General features: G+C 39.8%; 2 protein-coding genes across 3 annotated transcripts; one reads left to right on the forward strand and one right to left on the reverse strand.

The window, feature by feature from the left end:
• Window positions 1-8719: 8719 nt before the first annotated feature.
• dlx1a (distal-less homeobox 1a) lies at window positions 8720-10184 on the forward strand. 2 transcript variants are annotated; one of them, XM_046054337.1, is made up of 3 exons: window positions 8720-9032; window positions 9323-9522; window positions 9933-10184. In XM_046054337.1, the coding sequence occupies exons 1-3, from the start codon at window positions 8720-8722 to the stop codon at window positions 10182-10184; spliced, it is 765 nt and encodes a 254-aa protein (XP_045910293.1). The 2 variants fall into 2 exon arrangements, with proteins under 2 accessions (XP_045910293.1, XP_045910294.1); XM_046054338.1 differs by lacking the exon at window positions 9323-9522 and having other exon boundaries at window positions 9933-9955.
• A 6241-nt stretch (window positions 10185-16425) lies between these two features.
• dlx2a (distal-less homeobox 2a) lies at window positions 16426-18119 on the reverse strand. The gene is made up of 3 exons (XM_046054243.1): window positions 17770-18119; window positions 17192-17376; window positions 16426-17046 (listed from the first exon to the last, which is right to left on the reverse strand). The coding sequence occupies exons 1-3, from the start codon at window positions 18086-18088 to the stop codon at window positions 16720-16722; spliced, it is 831 nt and encodes a 276-aa protein (XP_045910199.1). The 5' UTR covers window positions 18089-18119; the 3' UTR covers window positions 16426-16719.
• Between the last annotated feature and the right edge of the window lie 2378 nt (window positions 18120-20497).

Here is a 20497-nt window from a genome sequence, read left to right on the forward strand (position 1 = left end):
GAAATGTCAACTGTGGTCCTGTGATGTGTCAGGCTGTGAGGGAGTTGTAATGGCTATTGATCCACTGTGCGCTTAATGCAGAGCTGCCCCGCCACGACGCGAGCCAGCTGCAGCAGAAAGATATATGTATGAGATGAGCTAAAACAGAAAATAGAAAAGAAAGAGCCCACAGTTTTGTTCCCTCCTTACATCCCTCCCTCTCTGGCTGCAGATTGATCTTCCTCTTCCTGCTGATTCTAACTGGGGTCTGTCATTATCTTACTCTGTCATTAGGGGCTCCATTGACAGCCTTGGCCTGTCTGTGTCACTCTATTGAGACAGCAACACTTTTCCCATGCAGTGTTCCCTACATTTATTAAAATCTCTGACAGCCTTGTCTTAGCTTTCTCCATAGATGTCTGAGCTTGAGACGAGGCTCTCTGTCCCTGGCTAGTAATATCTGTGAGGTACAGCTGTAGGTCAGACTGGTTTATATCAGACTGCTGGCTATAAAGAACAAAATCAGACCACCTCTGTATGATGGTCTGTGTCTGTGCAAGTCAGCGTGACGGTTTAGACCCTTCATTTATGCCTTTATGTGTGACTCACATGTGTATGATCAGGAGTTTTTAGGGTGTCACTGTTGGGGGGAAAGTATTACTAAGAAGGGGACAAAATTATGGGATGAGGGGGGGCAGAAAAACAGGAGGGTTATTTATTTTCTCTTTCTATTGTTTTACCATTAGTAACTAAAAGTGCATGAATAATTTAACATGGTATAGTCCTATTTAAACCTTAATATGTTAACGAAGCAATAATTTTCACACATTTGAAACCGAACATGACAGCTTTTTTCAAACTGAAAGCTTTTAAATGAACCGTTATTATTACTGTTGTGGAAAGTCATGTCAGATGATGTTGTAGCCTGATATTGCATGAGAATAAATTAAATTAAATATGAATCTGGGATGAGAAAAAAGGCCCTCCCTTACTCTCACTGCCTACAGCAAAAAGTACATAACCCTCCACTTTCCCATATAATTTTCATACAGTCCCTTACTGCTGTCGAGCTAAATAAACTGAATTTGTGCTCAAAAATTGCAGCAGCTGTTGCAGCTCAAAGACTTAGATTTAAAGAGTCAGTGTCAAAGCCCAAATAGTAAAAATATTATGCTGCATTTCCATGTGAAACAAAGTGAAAACAGAAAATGAAAGAGCCTGAAAGAAGCAGCCCAAACTGTTCTATTCTTACAGTCTTTACATAACCTGAATTTCTGATCATATGATTATTGTTTTCTTGTATTCTCTGCTCCCAGACTATTACTGTGGGGACTTGACAACTTGAAAACATTTCTGGAGGCTGCCAGGAAGTGCACAGTGGGGCGCACTGCATTGAGATTGGTGGTTTGTGGGTATGTGTGTGTGTGTGTGTGTGTGTGTGTGTGTGTTTGTGTGCTGCACAAAAGCAATGCTGAGTACAGGCTGGTGATGGGACCAAGCTGCTTTTTCCATGTTACAGGAGGCACAATCAGGTAGGACCAGGGGGTCTCTGGCTGTCTTGGCCCCCAGTAACACACGAAGCTGCTCAATGGGACGGAAGTTATTGGGGGGTTGGGGTGAAACTGATGACATGGTGTGTGACAGAGACTCATCATTTGAGTGTGATACAAGTATTTGAGCTGCAAGGCTGTAATGTTGCTCAGCTTGTCTGGAAAGATTTATTCCAGATTGCAGGGCCTGAGGGGTCAGTGGCCGTACATGTGGGAGGTTTCTCTGAAAAAAAATTTTACTTTTGGGGGAAGAGGTTGCGGACATAAAGAAACAACATGCAAGAATCAGTCGGTGGAGGGAGAAAAGAGAAAAACCAATAGTCATATTAATATATGGAGCTAATCATCATATATTTCTATTTAAAGTGCTGAACATTTTAATGATAGTTTCCTCAAAAACCTCCACAGAGAAACAAGAATAGAGCTCTCTTACAGAACATAGTGTTCATTTAGTGTTTGGTTTCATGCGCATGTACATATGTTGGACACTTCATAGAACACAATGCTTTTCTGTCGCCACAAAACTTGAATTCACAGCCTCGTTCCTGCCTGACAAAAAGAAGCTTTTATATATTTATTTTTTTCAGTGAGGAAGAAGAAATGTTTAATCCAACACCCACTGTGAAAGGAAAAAGTAATGCATATCTCACTATCTCGCCTGTCTTCCAGTGAGATGAAATTGAAATTTTAATGCATTTCAGAGTTTTCCCCCTGAGTGGAGAAGCTGATAGACACCGGGATGTCATATTTACAGTATGAACACCCATGGTTTAATGCACTCTACAATACTGCCATCTCCAAGTTCTTCTGAACAAAACATGCTCTTGAACATAAAGGAAAGGCAAAGAACAAAATTATTCCTCAAGCTTTCTATCAAGCTTCTGCATTCATGGCAAAGTCTAAAGGGCATGTCAGTCCCCCTGCCTCTGAGAGAGGTAATTATCCTTTTCCTGTCAGAGAACAACAAATGATAGCCAACTATGGGGGTGCATTTTCAGGAGCTGAAATTTGTCAGTTGGAAGGAGAAGGGGGTTTAATTTTCTGGCAGCTGCATATCTACTTTTATCATGTTTTTTCAATGGTCATTTTTTTGCATGTTTCTATTCACATGAGCTTGCACAAGGCAGTGCTATTTTTTTTTTTTTTTTATGTCTGTGAGCTTCTGAGGGTGTATTTATGTGCCCTGCATTAACATACCTATTTATAGTCCTACACTTTCTTACAGTCATCTTTTTTTCTGTTGTGACCATTTCACAGATTATATATTGTCCAAGTAATTTCCCTTTCAGCATCTGTGTTTTTTACCTTTCAGAGAAAGCAGTGAATGGAGGGAAAATTATCACAATTACTCATATAATTGAGCCGTCTTTGTAGCAAGTGCAGCTTCAGTAGCCCCCTTTTTCCATCAGCCAAAATGGTTTCATTATATGGGTTTTTCATATTCCCTGACACGGGGCTCTGCTGAGGGCCTGGCGCGTGGATGAGATGCAGGATGAACAGAGCGAATCATTAAGGTCACAGTAGGAATAATTATCCCAGCTATGGAAAGAGCATCTACAGCCTTTATTCTCCCCCAGCACAAATGCAATGTCCACGGCTTAGAACTTTGTTACAAATAGAGCTTCCACCTTCTACTTATACAAAGAAGAGAGGGGGAGAGCAAGACTTGTATCAACATGACAATTTTCCGTCATTAAGACTAATGACAGGCACAGACTGTGGGGATCAAGGGGAGCACAAAAAAGAGAGGCGCATTCAGGTGTTGGCTGAGTGCTGACCTCCTTCCTGTCTTTGTTGGAGACTTAACTCTTAACAAAAACTAAAAAGGGGTTTCAGACTAAAGGCGCAGTGGCAGCTGATCGTCAAGCAGCCCAGCTCTCCATGGGCAAATGACTTAATTGGCAAATTTGCATGTTTTCCATTTGCAAGGAAATTAATTCAATAAGACCTACATGTAAAGATGTTTAATCAATTCGTTGTTTTAGTGTTGGTGAAATAATCCCCCAGTTTATAGCTATGTTATATTGATTTTATTCCTGCCATCCAGCTCTCTCACGTCACTACACTAAGAGTTTATTAAATTTCGATTCTCCTTATAATTGATTTTCTGATTAGTTGTCGATTTGATGCCCCGATCTTCACTTTAACAGGTGGGATACTGTAGCATGTAGCAAGCAGAAGCATCAATGTGACACTAGTTTCTTTTACAGTTTAGCTGAATTAAGTAAAAGCCATATTTTTCCAAGTCCTTTCTCCACAGCCTTCACTCAGGTAATTGGTCATTTTGCAGCCAATTTTGGGCAGGTTGGATGCTTGCTGCCATGGCCTGACCCCTGCTGAGGCTGTAATGGGGACAGCATTTCTACCAGTTCGCTGGGGTCTTTTCCACACTGTGACCCCAGCTTTCTGAGCAGAGAACTGCTCTGAACGCTGAAGGGGGAAAAGAAGTTGAAATGTGACTTTTCAGCTCTGCAATGACCAGCGTTAAGTCCTATTACACACATGTTAATTACAGTCTTTCTTTTCATCAGCAGAAGAATTCATTGCAGTTAGAGATTGCTGGGAAAAAACAAGTCTTCTTGGGTTCAGACGGTTCCATTTATGATCTGCTTCTGTATGTGATTAGTAACTAAATGAATTTATGATGGAAGGGAATGCCAGATATAAAACAATACAAACGTTCAAAACAAATGATGAGTATTGAATTTAATGCCACATTCAGTGACTCTTTATTTCTGTTTTCACCAAGCTTCAAGACTCAGTGAGTCATCTACAGAGCAACAAGTCCAGTTTGGATTCCCAGGAGCATTTGGTCTGTAGTCATCAAGGCCTAAAAACAAACAAAACAATCATCAATATCCTGCACAAAACTTTTAAAAAATCTACACCTTTTCATTGTTTTATTTTTTAATCGCTACAGAAAACATTTACAATATCTTGTCTGTCAGTAAAGGAATTTTCTACTTTTAGTCTGTAGTAGAAGCAGAATATTGGATCCAAATATAAACAAAAGATAGCCCCAACATGTCAAAAATCTTAAACTGGAACCTGCTATGTCTCCCAAACTGATCTTTTAATTAAATGAATACATAGTTATTAATGTTTTCAAATGTTTATAAACAAGCAGTCAATTATTATCAAATGAGAATCACAAAAATGTTTTTAATTTAGATGTCACTTTATCTGAATAAACCTTGTATTTTTATGGATGAAAATGACAGATTGGGCTTTTAAAAAAACAAACAAAAAATTCATTATTGCTGTAATTTAATTTTAGAAAGCAGTGTGACCTTTCTTGCAGGTAATAAAATCAAGTGTCAGATCACCACAAAAGTAAACCAACCAATAATGTTTTTATTAACACAGTAAATTTGGTTTTGACAGTCTAAAATACATTTTATTCTTCTGTATTTTCTGAAAACAATAAAAAAGTAACATAATTTCAGTTTCTCCCTGCATCCCTCCTGACCCTTATGATAATGCAATCAATTAACCAATGTAACAATCTTGTTTCTCAGATATTATGATTCATTTTTTTGTTTGCATCTAACTCAGTAAACAAAATCAATTCACATTTTGATGCCACATTGAACATGGAAATAGACATTGAATCGAGTTAATTGTAGTGCATCTAGTTTGCGTTCATTGACGCTGCAAATTACAGGATGGCAAGCAAGCAGCAAAGCCAGAGAGGAAGCAGAACAAAAGGCAATTTCACTTGTTTGAGCCACTGCCTTTAAAACATGAAATAAACCTTCATATAGTGTGACATTTCTGCTGGAAGGCACTCACCAAATTACATCAGCATTTGTAGCTGAGGTGATGTGGTAATAATGTCCACAATGGGTAGTTTAAGAAATGATGAGCTACTGTAAATAAAAGCTTCATAGAGTGTAAGAACAGTTTATTTTTTGTTATGAATTAGTATGTTTTAGATGGATATTTATGCAACATGATTTTGAGTGAGAACATGTAAAAGTGTGTGGAAATCAGCTGCAACTTTCATTTTCACTTTCAGATTTGAAATCAAATATTATCAGAAAGTATTAAACCTGAAGCTGGAAAGAACCATCACATAAATATACATCTGACACACACACACACACACACACACACACACACACACACACACACACACACGCACACACCTGCATGTTGTACAGCATTTTGTCTCCTTTGTAAGAAAGGGAAATTTAAAAAAAAACTCACAGTTGCCTGCACCTCCAATGACATTAATTAATCACTGCTCACATGCAGAGTCTGCAGGGTGCACGTGGAGATGTGCCTTAACACAGCATGGATGCACAGTTTACCAATGTACCGCGGCCGGGATAATATTTGGTGGCTGTGAAAATGTGGGTTGGCATGGCAGTTGAGGAGGGCTTTCTATCACCGGACTGAAATGAAGTCTGTGACATCTTGGCCCGTTTACCCCTCCACCCCTCCCTCTTTCTGTCTCTCCACCTCTGCACTAACCCTCAGGTGAAGAGCAGCAGGTGTTAAAACACCCTCAGCCACAGAGCTACTCACGCCTAATGAGTCCTGCCTCCGCGCTCAATCCATGCATGGAGGACTTTATTTTTAGTGTGGCTAGTTAGATCACTTGCTGCCGTGCTGCAGGATGGACCGCTGTGGCCTACGCTGCCCTCCTTGCCCGCAGGCGCAGGAGTCAAATTATAAATTAAAGTGGTAATATTACCACACGCCTGCTCATCCTAATGACACCGAAGATGGCTTGAGAAAAATCCCTCAAATAAATAGTTAATCGTTTAGGTTGCAGGCAAATCATCACTTCGTAAATGATTGATTTTGCAAAAGGGTATCAACAAAATGAACATGATGTATGCAGCATCTATTTCGTGAGTCTGTTCAGCTCTAAATTTTTACTTCAACAAAAAGCCTATAATTATTATTTATATTATTAGTCGTACACTCGTGGTATTATTTTACATTTCCCCCTGCAAATTCTGCCTCTGTTCTGTTCAGGGTTTTGCTCACAGCCGTGTGCCAGTTTGCAGATACTATAATCGTGGGAAAATAATGACAGTTATCAGTCGCACCCACCAAGTACCCATAAAAATCTGTCCTCTGTTCTGGAAGATGATAATTATTGGTTGTACTACCATTATCATTGTCGTTGTTGATAGAGGAAATCTTGAAGCATTTTTCGAAAGTAATTCCAGAGAAATCACTTCAAATTGGCCTATTTTAGGGGACAAGGGACCAGCATTTCGTTAATATTGCACAGAAATCTTTAAATTCAGGCACCCGCAGCCGTCTGGCACACTGTGGCACACGTGCCGTGATGTCAACGCCTGCATTTTGATAACACATTTTGCAACTTGCTAGTTCTGTTTTGAGTTCAATTATGTAATTGCACTGATAATCACAGTGACGGAATTTAACTGCCTTTAATTTGTTATTCAGGTGGAGATGGAGAGACCGCGGATGGAGCAGCCAGGCTGTGTTTCTGCTCTGCACAGACAACAGAACAAGAGCTGCAGCCCGCATGAATCCTAATAAAATGAAGAGCTGCTGGATACTTTCTTCTTCTTCTCCTTCTTCTCCCTCTCCTTCTCCATCTCCTTCTTCTTCTTCTTCTTCCACCAAGTGCATCCTGCGGAGGATCTCTGACCCCGGACAGCGCGGATTTATCTGCTTCTTTTCATTCACATGCTTTTTAAAGTAAGTGAAGGGATGTTGCTTTTAGTTGCTGATTGAAATTAAGATCTTTTTTAAATACTGCCTGGTTAAACTCTACATAGCTGCAGCAGTGATCCTATTTGAGCTTTGAGATGTGGAGGTCTGAACCAGCAGCTCAAGAAAAATGTCTCCTATGTTTAGTCAGTCGTCAGTTCAATTAAATCAAATGTCCACGGACAATTATTCTTGTTAGGCTGTGGGAGGCTGGCCGCACCCCCATCCTCACTTAGATTCATGCTAATCAAAGGTGCCAGTGTTTAACAAAACTGGGACCATTAATTGATACTGCGATTGAATATGCGTAAAGTCGTTTGGAAAGCATGATAAGAAAATAGGCCTCTATGCATTCATGGCTGTGTTATAAAACCAGAATCTATTCGAGCAGGAACGTGTAGCCTAACCATCAAATTCCCCGCGAATATATAGACTTTCATATTGTTTTGAAATTCATAATTAAAACGGCTTCCTTTATTAAAGGTGTTAAAATGCGCTATACTTACTTTGATTAATTACACATTGGCCTGTCAATAGTTTTTTTTTCTATATTCGTTATTTTGTATGTAGGCTGTAATGTTATAGGCTATGTTTCAGGTGTTATAAAACACAATTAGGCCCAAACTGAACCAACAACCCTCATCTGACATCAGAGCAGAACTGTTTTAACGTCCCACTGCTGCCAGGTGTAACTGAGACCTCAAGAAGTGTTAAATACATGACTAATTACAGGCCTACTTATGAAAATTGAACACTAGTGTTATGCTAATACACCTTCCTCCAGATAGAGCATTTAATCCCCCCAAAAAATAGCTTTAATCAAAAGAGCAGCTTTAACGAGACTGGAAATATTATTTAACAATAATAAATGACGTTAAGGCGGGTATATGACAACCGGCACTTTCAATACAAGGTGAGAAATACTATATTTTACTATATTATTGAGCGCTGTGCCAATAGAAATGACAATGTTTTATTCAAATATATATACTGCTGAGACAAAAGTGGATCAGAAAAATATGTTATCAGGTTATGGTATCCTATATTATAAATATTTGGTGTCCAAATTTGATTATTGTAAATAATAAAATAATATAATAAAATAATAATAATAATAATAATAATAATAATAATAATAATAATAATAATAGTGAATCTTGACATGTGAAGAGGAAAGCTTGGGTTTTGTGGTTTTCCTTGACTTTATCAGGTTCTTCGGACCCAGCCCCATTGTCGCCAATCGGCTTCCCTCTTGGAGAGAGTGGACCAATCAGCGACAGTCTTTGATGAATATTCATGAGTCCGAGATTCAAACCTTTGAGCGAGTTTGTCTTGGTCCACAGCATCATACCTAGGACTTTTCACGGGCACAAACTACATTTTCTTATGAATGGAAAGAGAAAAAATCTGTTCGGCTTAAATTGGGACCCATCCTTCACTGAGATCATAGAAGGAAAACAACAAAAGCAAGACGACGGGAAACGCGAGAAGAGATGACAATGACTACAATTCCAGAAAGTCTTAATAGCCCTGCCTCAGGAAAGACCGTTTTCATGGAGTTTGGACCCACGAGTCAACAAATGTCACCTTCCTCCATGTCTCACGGACACTATCCCATGCACTGTTTACATTCTGCAGGTCATACCCAGCACGACAGCTACAGTCCAGCAGCCTCGTCGTTCCCCAGATCTTTGGGTTATCCATACGTAAACTCCGTCGGTAGCCATTCCACCAGTCCATATCTCAGCACAGTACAGACCTACCAAAACAGCTCGGCACTCACACAGACTCGGTTAGAGGATGCAGGTAAGTGTGCAACAGCATCTTTGGATCTTAAATATTAACTTTCTGTAGTGACACGGCTTTCTACTGTATACAGTCCTCGCTGCATGGAAAAGGCGACCCAGATGTTGGAATTAGGCTTGGTAATTATTTATTGCGTAACGCTATAAACAATGTATGCAATTAAGGGTAATTATACCTAAAGTACAGCCTGTAAAACTTGCGCTGGAGTATTCATAGCTCCGCAGCTCCGTTGGCTACAACTGCCTCCTCATTTTTTCCTCATTCTCTTTGCTCTTTTCTCTCTCCCTCAGCGCCAGAAGCAGAGAAAAACACAGTGGTCGAAGGAGGAGAGGTTCGATTCAACGGGAAAGGGAAAAAGATTAGAAAACCAAGGACTATCTATTCGAGTTTACAACTTCAAGCTTTGAACAGGAGATTTCAACAAACTCAATATTTGGCGTTACCTGAGAGAGCTGAGCTGGCAGCGTCGCTGGGTCTCACCCAGACACAGGCAAGTCCAAGAAACAGACTGCCAAATAGCTTCACTCTGCAGCAGCACCATTAGGCAATTTTACACCTTTTAAATGTAATTTTTTCACAGCATGCGTTATTGTGATTATAATAATAATAATTATTATTATTATTTACAATTCAAATGGAACACGGTTCGTCGAAGAATAACATACTATGCAATGTTTCACACCAAATGAAGGATTCATTTTGTTTGTCTGATTAGTATACTTTCATTCATGCAGTAATATCATAATCAAGAGCAAGATATCACTATTCATTTTTTTTTTGCTCTTGATTTTGTATGTTGAAACCTGCTGCGTGCGTAAAACATGCGTTTAATTTAGTTAAAACTGCTTTTCATTTCAGTTTGAATTTTCTAATCCGGCTACTTTCATTTTGTCTCTACAGGTGAAGATTTGGTTTCAAAATAAACGGTCTAAATTCAAGAAACTGATGAAGCAGGGCGGTGGCACAATTGACTCCAACGCTTTAGCCACTGGCCGTGGACTGTCGAGCGGTTCTCCCTCGGTGGCACCTGTCTGGAGCTCGCCGACCACCGTGAAGACTTCAGTGGGGACGACCGGATCTTACATTCCCAGCTACACCTCATGGTACCCCACCACACACCAAGAGTCTATGCAACAGTCACAGCTCATGTGAACAGAGACCTCAGCCCTCGACTCTGCCATGGCGCGTTTATCAGGATGTTGAAGGAGCCTGCAGCCGCTCAGCGCGGCCCAGCACTGATGATACACAACAACAACCCCGGAGTTTGCTGCCGCATGCCGCCAGCTAACACAGTGGCCTCCTCATACCGGATGACGGCAAACAGCGAAGAAGAAGAAGAAGAAGAAGAAGAAGAAGAAGAAGAAGAAGGGAGCTGAGAGACTGAAAAGGCATCTCAATGCGCCCAAGGGCAACAAGTCCATGACAGTCAGCGAAATCGAAGACAAATGGATCCTTTTTTGGCTGCTGTTTATCACTTTTGTGTCAGTTTCAATTTTGATTTAAAAAAAAAAAATCATATTTGTATGAGTTAGTATGTTTATAAGAAAACACGTGTTTGTTTACACCAGATGTCGGGCCTAGGGGGATGATGACCTAAAACCAATCTGCATTCATTAACAGTTAAAGGTCGGTTCGGCCATAGGGGTGTTTCTTAAACCAAATAATAATAATTAATACATTCCACCAGTAGCCTAACCATCAGGTCATCATGCTTACAGCACATTCAACCACAGAGCATATTGTGCGAAGCCTCAAATTGCTACTATGTTGTTTATATGTGTTTGTTATTTAAGTTTAAATTATTCAGAGGAGTTTTTCTGTTGAGGTCAGTCTGTGTTCATTTTGTAAGTGTGTTTGAAACAACAACAACACTGTGTTGTTAATGCTGCACTAACGCAAGCAAAGCTTTTCTATACCGTGCCCCGATGTTATGTGAAAAATGTAAAAGGCCTGACAATTTCGCTGCTTTGAAAAAAAAATATCCTGAGGGTTGAGCAGCTCATTTGTCACTGTATTTTGTACATACTTTTCAGATTGTTTTTTTGTGCTGTATACTGGATACGCTGTGAAACAGGGTTTTAGGCTTTCTGTATTCGTCGAGATGTGTTTAGTCACCATAGAAAATATTTAGTTTTGTATTGATCACTTTAATTTATTGATCTGTTTCTGAAGTTTATGTACATAATGTGCAGAGTTTCAAGAGCAGTAAAATAATGATTTAAATTATGTCAAGAAAGGTGTCTGATTCAACCCCCCCCCCCTCACCTCCACCCTCCACTCATTTGAAAAGAAAGGCTTCAGCATGGTGCAGGTTTAATGTGCGCTGACACAAAGAAGTATCATGTTGGTTATTGTAGCAGACGCCGTGTGAGCGAGGTGTGTGAGCTGCAAAAGGCTCTTCGTTTAGATTTATGGTCCTGTTTAGCGTTTGGCCTCCATGGGTTCGTGCTGCTGCTACTCACCGGTTGCAGATGTTGTCAAACATCTGGAGCGGCCTATAAGAATAATAAATCTGACGATGCGTTTAAAAATGTCGGTAAAACAACATTTACAATATACATCTACACGAATATATTTTTACATGTTGTTCGGCTGCATTTTACATGTTAAATGGAAGAGGCAAAACAAAAACAAAAAAACCCAAAGCAACATACTCGTACTAAAATGGTAGAAACCACTGAATCTTTTAGCCGATATCAGCTGCATCATTTATATTGGTGTGATTTAAGCGTCGCGCTGCGGGAGATCTGGATTAATTCAACAACATCGCTTATTTCTTTTCAGCGTTTCTTAAAGATAATCTTCTTTCCATTTGTTTTGCGACAATCCCCATTCTCCGCCATGAATGGGAGAGATCAATTGTGTGTGTTAAGTGAATAATTGGGCAAGAGGCAGGTGCTGCAAAGAGGACTGGATGAGCACGCGGGACACAGGGCGGATCAGATGGAGATCAGTGAAAGTGAAAAAGTTCAAAGGCCTTCTTGTTTGGTGTTCACACTTTATTCATTTATTCTCCTTATGCAATCCGCAGTAAGTCTTTTAGTTTTTTTGGATCGTAAAATGTGTTAAAATGCAACTAGTTTGGTTATTTATAAAAAAAAATGGATTTTTATACTCACAATGATTTTGAAAATGCCTTAAAGAAACTAAACTGCTCTTGACACAGGTGGAATTACCTGTCCATGAAAACACCTTTAGCGCTACTTGGCAAAAAGTAATAATAGGCTAACAAAAAAATACAACCAATGTTTAATGTTTGTAGCCTATACATGTGCCTGAGAACAAACAAAGCATGAAAAGAAATTAATTGCAGATGCGGTAATCGCTCTCCTCTAGCTGCCATATCTCCATGAATATATAAATGTTTTGCAATTTTAATGGCACATTTGCTGCAACTTCTGCGGTCTAACTAACCGCGCACCTAATTCATTTCTAATTTGTTTCATGTTTCATTTATTTTCACTGTTAACCATCATAATGTTTATTATTATTATTATTATTATTATTATTATTATTATTATTATTATTATTATTATTATTATTATCATCATCATCATTATTATTATTATTATTACTGCTGAGGCTCTTCTCATGCAACAACAGCATCACATTTTAACTTCAGAGGGAGTAAAAAAGAAACAAGTCCTGGCCTAGTTTATCTATATTGTCTGCTCCTAGTGTAACGTCCTCTGCTTCAATCCTGTCTCCATTGTTATTTTAATACAAAACTCAGTACATATACAGTCGTTTGTGAACAAGCCTACATAAGTACAATAGATATATTTCGATACCATTAAGAAAGAATACGAATTGTGCTGCTGCTGCTGCTGGGAGAGAACATAACCTGCCTACCTAGTCCTAGAAAGGCGCAGCTGCACATCCAAGAGGGTCAGTGTTATTTCGCTGCATTCTCCCCTTGATTATACGAGCTGAGCCCATCAAACCCAGTATAATTACAGTAATTTTGCCCCTTATTTATTCTAATGCAGTTTCCTATCTCTGAGGTAATTATGAGGATCTTTCTGCGTTGACAAAAGAGATAGTGCTCTGAAAGAAATTTGCTGCTGCAATAGAAAAAAAATAGCGAAATAGGTGAGCTGCCATTTCGTCATGGTTCCCTTAGACTTCGCCTATGTATAAGGCTGGCAAATTGCTTGCAGGTGTACATCACGGAGTTGTCAATGCGAAGAGGCTTCAGAATTAGCAAGGCACAATGTAAGAGTAATGAGAGCAGCGACTAAATCAAAGAACAACTTATGTGTTTCCCCTTCCTTACGTTTCCTCTCGGCGTGATCAGCTTTCTGAGCTATAGGACCTTTCCACACAAGCAAATCATGGTTGCACATTACATCCTCTAGATGATTTAAAATACATTTTAACCGAGTTTACAGGAAAAAATGGGCCTAAGATTTTACTCTCCAGGAACTAGTCTTTGAAATAGTTTTATAGCATCAAAGAATCAGTGACATTCACCGTTTTGACTAAGAATAAAAATAAATAAATATTGTATAAGCATAAAAAACAGGATCAATTATGCCTGTAACGAAGAATCGAAAATGTTCTGTTCTTGATTATCTCACATGCATTCAGTCACGCTTCTTTCAATGGATTTTTAAGAAATAAACATATAATACGCACCTTTCAGCTTGAAAAGGAAGAGGCAAGCTCCCTCTCGGGATTTTCAGAAATCTGCATGAAGGCAGATGAGCAGCAGCATCCTGCAGCACAGACACAAGATGAGCGCTTAAATCCCACAAAATGTGTTCCATGTGCTGGTCTAAGCTATAGCAGCAGAGTTCAGAATATGACTGAAAATGCCTGCTTTATTTCCCCTCTTTATAGCTGATGGGGGGAAAATGTAGATTATTAGCATAAATGTTTACTCCTCATTACGCTGATGACATTGTGCACTCGAGATCTTGGTAATCTTTGGGGGAAATTATGAGTAATTTTTTAAAATTTAAAGCAGCAGTTACCATGCAATTCAGGCTAATTCTGCGTAGGCTCCACACGGATATAATTATCGTTGAGTCAAGATGTTAGGCTAAAAACTATGCATTGATATTCCCATTTATTATGTACATACAACTTTGACAATGTTGATGCTTGAAATAGCGGGAAATTGTCTTGTGTAGAAAATAACACCCCATATTAGGACATCTAAAATTGCGAAGAATTATATAGTAATTGCAGGCTTTCAGATTTGAAAGCCAGAATGCTCAAACCAGAGCAAATGTGGATGAAATTACAGATCAGGGTATAAATTAGGATAGGAGGTATGGCATTTACAAGTTGTCTAGAGAAATGCAAATGCATAAACCACAGCAGCTCTAATTCATGAATGAAATCATATGGAGCAACAGAAAACCTACATAAATGTTTTTTGAAGGAAAAAAATCGATAAATAATCTAAAGTAGTTTACTGAATTATTGTACAAAATCTGTGCTTGTACTTCACAGCTGGTGTATAATTACGGCCACCCATGTGAATGTTTAGGACAAACCCAGCAAATATTGTGGTCTTGATGCATGTACTCACACTCTCTGTACTGTAACAGTGCAGGCAAATTAAATCTACAAAGGTCCACATAGGCCTACATGTATGTCTGGATGTAATAATGTGCTGCTGCATGCCTGGGATCTGATCCTGTCAGCTCCAGGGTGGAGGCTCTATCATGGAGATACAGCAACCGCTGACAAGCTACAGTCCTAATTATGTAGCCTACAAGGAACGACCCCACTTTATGGCCCGTGGTCGTTTGAAGGGAAGCTGTGGGATAGACAGATCATGATGATGATCATGAATGAGATCTAAGTGATGGGACTGTGTATTAATAGGCCTAGGCCCACCACTATAGCCTGTCTATCCATCTATCTGTCTATTTGAGTCAAGCTCAATTAAAATAAATAAAATATAACACTGATAAATATAAATGAAATAGGCCTAGGCTGCAGTACATTTAATTTTTGGACATGTGCCTATGTTTTCCATGTAGCCTACAGGCCCTACATGAGCCTTTTAATAATGTAGGTCAATCTGCTCGTCTTCAGAGATCAGAGGCGTGAGAAATGTTTCCATTATGTGTTAGCTCCAGGCTGTCTTGGACCTAGTTCCACTCTTTTTCTCTTGTTAGACTGAGTTCATAAAACGTCTGGAAACGACTCTGACTCCACAGAGTCTGAGGAGCTTGTGCTCATTCATACCCACCCTCATCTTCCCCTCTCGCATGCCAAGGCATGTTGTTGTGCTGCCTCCCCCACCGCTGAGCCTGCGCCCCGGGCCTCTTCCTCTGCCTGCCTGTCTGAATGAGCCTCGGCTCTGCTGAGGAATTATCTTACGCTTGTCCTACGCTTGTGATAGCACCTAACACGCTCTTGTAATTACAAACAACATGGTATTACTTAAGAAATAGCTTTTAATCAGTGTACCGTTAGGTAGTCCTGGCTAGCTGGTTCTCAGTAGAGAGGCTCGGCTATTTAGTTTAAGCTATAAATGTAGGCTATTAATTTAACTACAGGTGTGCGTTTATCAGGGCATTTTCATCGAGTTCCAGCCTATGACAGTCAAAATACAGGTAGGCTAAATGTAGTTTAAATGAATCAGCGTAACAGGTGTAGCAACCTGTGTCAATTAAAGAGTTTTCCTAACACTGACATATTTTCACTTTCTGAAATAAAGCTAAAGCTAGATTACTGGAGGTGCGAAAATTATTCAGCACTTACCTGGCGTTAATTGTATGCTTTGAAAAAATCTAAATTAGGCTATATTTAAATAATATCTAAATTGCTGTAAAATAAAAAAATAAAAAAAATAAAAATAGTCTTATGTGCAGGCTTAGCCTATGTGTGTAGGCTATAGAATAAGACAACACAAATTCTCCCCAGTCATCCACACATGCCTGTTGGGACAGCAAAGGAGCACGTGCACAGAAACCAATTTTCAGAAAGAAAAAGAGGGATGACTATATGCACGGAAAACATTTTTTATTTAAATAACGTCTGGCCATATATGGGACACAGCTAAAATAAATAAGACAAAAAATACAATTAAATGTGATACAAGTAAATCAGAGGGTATGACAATCAGTAGCTTACGGTGGTTAATGGATTTGCACCAGTAGCCTGAAAAAGGAGTCAAAGCGGCATGGGCTATCAAAAAGCTGTGGTAAAATATTTACAAACGTTGATTCAGACACTTAGGCTACCCCCCAAGTATATTCAAATCAACTAATGCCATGAGGGATGGATAAAGGTAAGCTGTTCTATAGCACAACAAAATGAGGTCATATTGAAAAAGGCACGATACAGTTAACTTGTGCTACATTTGTGACAGGTTGTCCTGCGATTAATATTTTTATTTGCAGGAGTGGCTAAAAAGTGACGACCGCGTAAAAGTAGGCTTGCGCCCAGGCTGTGATTGCTTTGGGTAATAGTGGTTCATTCATCCCTCGACATACACAAAATAAATAAATACAAAAATAACTGTAGAAATCTGTGTCTACCATTTGCCAGCGCGAAATCTGGCGGGGTCAATGAACCTGTCTGCATGGCTCCATTAATTTCTCCTTGATGCTTGCGTGTAAAGTTCGCATGGCGCACACACGAGGTCTGTAAAATTAAGGTATTGGCATTTTTCTTTTTTTCACCAGTATTGTCCGATTTAAACCCGATGTTTGTTGTTGTTGTTTCAGAATATTGTCCCAGCGCTTATGGCGGAATTATGGTGATGCTGGACCAGAGGAGGCTGCAGATGCGTCGTAGAGTTCGTGGTTGAGTACCAGGAGTAGTTTGCCAAAAACGATGAAGGCGCAGTCGTGTTGGGAGGGCTGCTGCTCTGAGGTAAACTGGAGTTGACACTGTTCATTCTTTGAGTCTGTGGAAAGTCCCAGGCAGTAGTTGGCGGAGACGAGCAGGGGGGGGATTCGCTGGAAGCAACATGTTGATCTGGGGGGATTTCTCCACTTTTCCACAACTTCTTGAACTTGGAGCGGCGGTTTTGGAACCAGATTTTGACCTGAGAAAGAGACGGATACAAGCATACAATTGATTGACCAATATTTTCCGGCTCAAATCCCCTTTTGACAGTTTTAATTTCTTTTCATATTAGACATAAAGTGGATATTTGACAGGGTCTGAACACATGTCTTTGATGCACCCACCTGTGTTTGCGTAAGGCCCAGCGAGGCTGCCAGCTCGGCCCGTTCTGGTAGAGCCAAATACTGGGTCTTTTGAAACCTCCGTTGAAGTGCAGCCAGTTGGAAGCTGGAATAAATGGTTCGAGGTTTCCTGACCTTCTTTGGTTTTCCATTAACCATACGGATTTCTGGCTCGCTCTCTTCTTTCTCTGAAGAAACATTCAAATACATTTGACGTTATGCATATTATTTAGTTGCATGGAACTATTTTGCATTGGCTTCAGTTTGTGTTTGGCAAATAGATGCACACCTAATAATCAATTAGATTTGAAGAAAATCTGAAGTTGTCAACATTTATTTGTACTTAATAAATTACCCGAACACTTTCTGTTAACATCTTGTGCTCATCTGCGCAAGACAAGTGTGTCTAATAATTTCTGATCACATAGTAATTATCTTGTCAACTAGGCCTGTGTTGTATGCATGATTCAACTTGCTTTTCCTACTATTAATGTCATAAACAAGATCTGAAGTTTCAAGTCTTAAACAAAAGCGTTGAATTCATGTAAATGTAGTTATTATAAAACAACTAAAGAGCTTACCTGTGTCAGCTGGAGTAGGAGAGGAGTTGGAGCCGTAGGAGCTGTATGCACCATAAGATGAGTTGAAACCAAGATCGTATGCCTTTGCGTTATATGGCACAGTGCTCGTAGCGCTGCCATGGTACTGGTAAGAGCCGAGTTGGCCAAATGGAGAACCGGCGCAGTGGCCAGGCTGTTGGCTGTTGTAATAGCTGCTGTCCGTCGCCGTGGACACCGGCAAAGTCGGGGACTCCTGCGATTTGTGCAAGCTGTGGTAACTGCTTGAGGTAATCTGGTTCGAATGCATATCAGTATTTAAGTTCTCAAAAACCCCAGTCATCTTCGAGTTGGAACGGAGCGATCTCGTAACCTATGCACAAAAAATTGCAAAATTGCGAAACTGCAAGCTGCAAACACGACTCAAACCTTGCACTGATGACACAGTTTCGTGAATGGAAACGCATCCCCCGTGTAAACTGTGGCAAAATCAGCGGTAGGTGTGTCCCTCTCACAGTGGCCTGTGATTATCTGCTACGGTCGGTGGTGGGAGCGCATTTATGAGAGAGTGAGAGGTAGAGCTACTGTGTCTCAGGCAACCAATGAGTAAGGGCTGCACGACTGACTACTCCCCAACGCATCCACCCTCCATTATTTGTTCTGGTCTGTCTGTCCCGATTGTCTGCAGCGAGTTTTCCTTCAAAGCACCTCAAGAGAATCAGAGAAAGGTACCGTGACCAAACCAGCAGGCCCAACAGGTCTAGTCTTCACCATATAACACATAGTAATCTATCTCTGTGTACATTCTGTCATATATTTTAGGTAGCGTAGCCTATAATGGGACTTCAACATATGGATAGCATTTACTACACATCAGAAAGGGCACCATTAAATTGGTACCGCAAATTAGTTTTCACTGGCATTGCGGTTAGCTTGAATTTTACGCGTGTCAATATTGCAGATTTATATCCGTTTTTCGGCACATTGCGCCAGTTTTGGTGGATCCACGGGCCTTTTCAGTGTAATTCTTGTTTAAATTTTGCCCAATAAAAACAAAGTGACATTTACAAAACGAGTCAGAACTACACAGAGGAATTAGGGGCACGGGGTCGGTCAAAGGGTTATTTAAAGGTGTTGATACAAAATCAAAGCCTGTGAATGATGCTGAAGGTGGTTTTGGGTGACTGAAGGAGAAACAGCGCCCCCTTGTGTTGGAAATCTGACTTACATTCCTTTTTCTTTTGCATTTCCTTATGTCAGCAGAGATATTAAACTCCCTTCACAACTGTGGGAAGAGGTTCACAGAACTGTAGTTCACCATTACAACTTCAGTCCAACGTGTTGGCTGTCCCACATCGTGATGCGTTCAGTTCTCCTACAGAACTTAAATTCATGTGATGACACAGTTGTTGAAGCGCACGTGTTCATCGCCACAAGATGGCAGCACAGATTCTTTTATTATCTCAACCGTGATTACAACGTCAATAACTTCAGTATTCTGAATGCCGCTGAATTTATTGAGAGAATTGTCAAATTGCTTTTTGCTCCTGCATATGTCATGGATACAGGGCTTAACAAAATAACACTTTTACAATATAATAGCTTCAAGTCAGAACAATATAATTTTTACTATGTGCCATGTGTAACTTGGAAGTGAAGCAGATCATGTGACATGTGAAATTAACCTGCACCGTCCTAATAGCAGGACTAGCCATAAACAGGTTCAGGCGGGTGCGGGTCTCTCCCTCTCCTGTAGAGGAGCACAAAAGCAGATGGAGGGAAGGAGAAAGTGCGGCAGCAGCACGAAAGGGGCCGGGTTAGAATTAAACAGAGCTGTTTGCTGTTCTTATAAGTTATTTTCCAAATGAGCCATTTTGTGTTCAGCAATTTGAGTGTTTATTTTACATTATAAGCCCAATGTAACAATTATAGGTCTACATTATTTCTGAGTTTAGTAAACGTCCCCTAAAATCAGTTCAAGGTGCAAAATAAAACAAAACTAAAAAACCTAACCCTGACAAACTTATGATAGCCACTGTACTCTGCATCCTCTACAGGTTCTCAATTCTATTCAGACAACAGACCGTGTGTGTTTTCATAGAAACTCAGTTTATAAGAATTTCTTTCTAAACACAAAAGTGGTGTTTTATACAGGAGGGCTGTAATTCATGTCCAACAGTCTGTTCCAACAGGCCTATTGTATACAAGCTTTATTTTTTCTCAATAAGTACGCAAACCATATTTTATTTACCAAATCCAATATATATTACTTCATAACCTCATTTCATAATAGTTGGGTTGAGTGGGGAATTATTTTCCATCTTGCAATTACTGTAGGTCTATGGAAGGTTTCCCCTCAGAAACTAATGAAGTGATAGCACCCAAAATAGCCATGTTAACACACTGTTTTCTGTCATCTTAGGAGGTCAAAGTTACCATGTTAAGAGGATGTTTTATGACCATTCCCTGCTCCCAGGAGTAAAAAAACTTAATTCAATTTGTTCCTTTTTTTCTGCTAATCAGCCAAAAATTTTGAAATTAAATTCAAGGGCTAGAATTTATGGACTGCAGGGACATGTCCCTGCCAACATCCAGCAACTATTGAATTTTCAGCAGTTTTTTTGATCAAATCAATTAAATGTCTCTTCAGTATCTAAGCATTATACACAGTTAATAGCTCTTGTTCTCTACTACCAGCCCAATGCGTTTTTAAAGTTTTGAAAGGTTATGCCCCCCCCCCCCCCCCCCCCGC

Source organism: Micropterus dolomieu, linkage group LG07, assembly GCF_021292245.1.
Source record: "Micropterus dolomieu isolate WLL.071019.BEF.003 ecotype Adirondacks linkage group LG07, ASM2129224v1, whole genome shotgun sequence".
NCBI classification, from domain to species: domain Eukaryota; kingdom Metazoa; phylum Chordata; class Actinopteri; order Centrarchiformes; family Centrarchidae; genus Micropterus; species Micropterus dolomieu.

What these genes read in the sequence shown, in the direction of transcription:
- dlx2a (XM_046054243.1), bottom strand. Translation starts at nt 18,088, where the DNA reads ATGACTGGGGTTTTTGAGAACTTAAATACTGATATGCATTCGAACCAG. An exon ending in TCCTACTCCAGCTGACACAG is followed by an intron (nt 17,377 to 17,769) that starts GTAAGCTCTTTA and finishes ATGTTTCTTCAG; the next exon opens with AGAAAGAAGAGAGCGAGCCA. An exon ending in TGGGCCTTACGCAAACACAG is followed by an intron (nt 17,047 to 17,191) that starts GTGGGTGCATCA and finishes TCTCTTTCTCAG; the next exon opens with GTCAAAATCTGGTTCCAAAA.
- dlx1a (XM_046054337.1), top strand. Translation starts at nt 8,720, where the DNA reads ATGACAATGACTACAATTCCAGAAAGTCTTAATAGCCCTGCCTCAGGA. An exon ending in GACTCGGTTAGAGGATGCAG is followed by an intron (nt 9,033 to 9,322) that starts GTAAGTGTGCAA and finishes TCTCTCCCTCAG; the next exon opens with CGCCAGAAGCAGAGAAAAAC. An exon ending in TGGGTCTCACCCAGACACAG is followed by an intron (nt 9,523 to 9,932) that starts GCAAGTCCAAGA and finishes TTGTCTCTACAG; the next exon opens with GTGAAGATTTGGTTTCAAAA.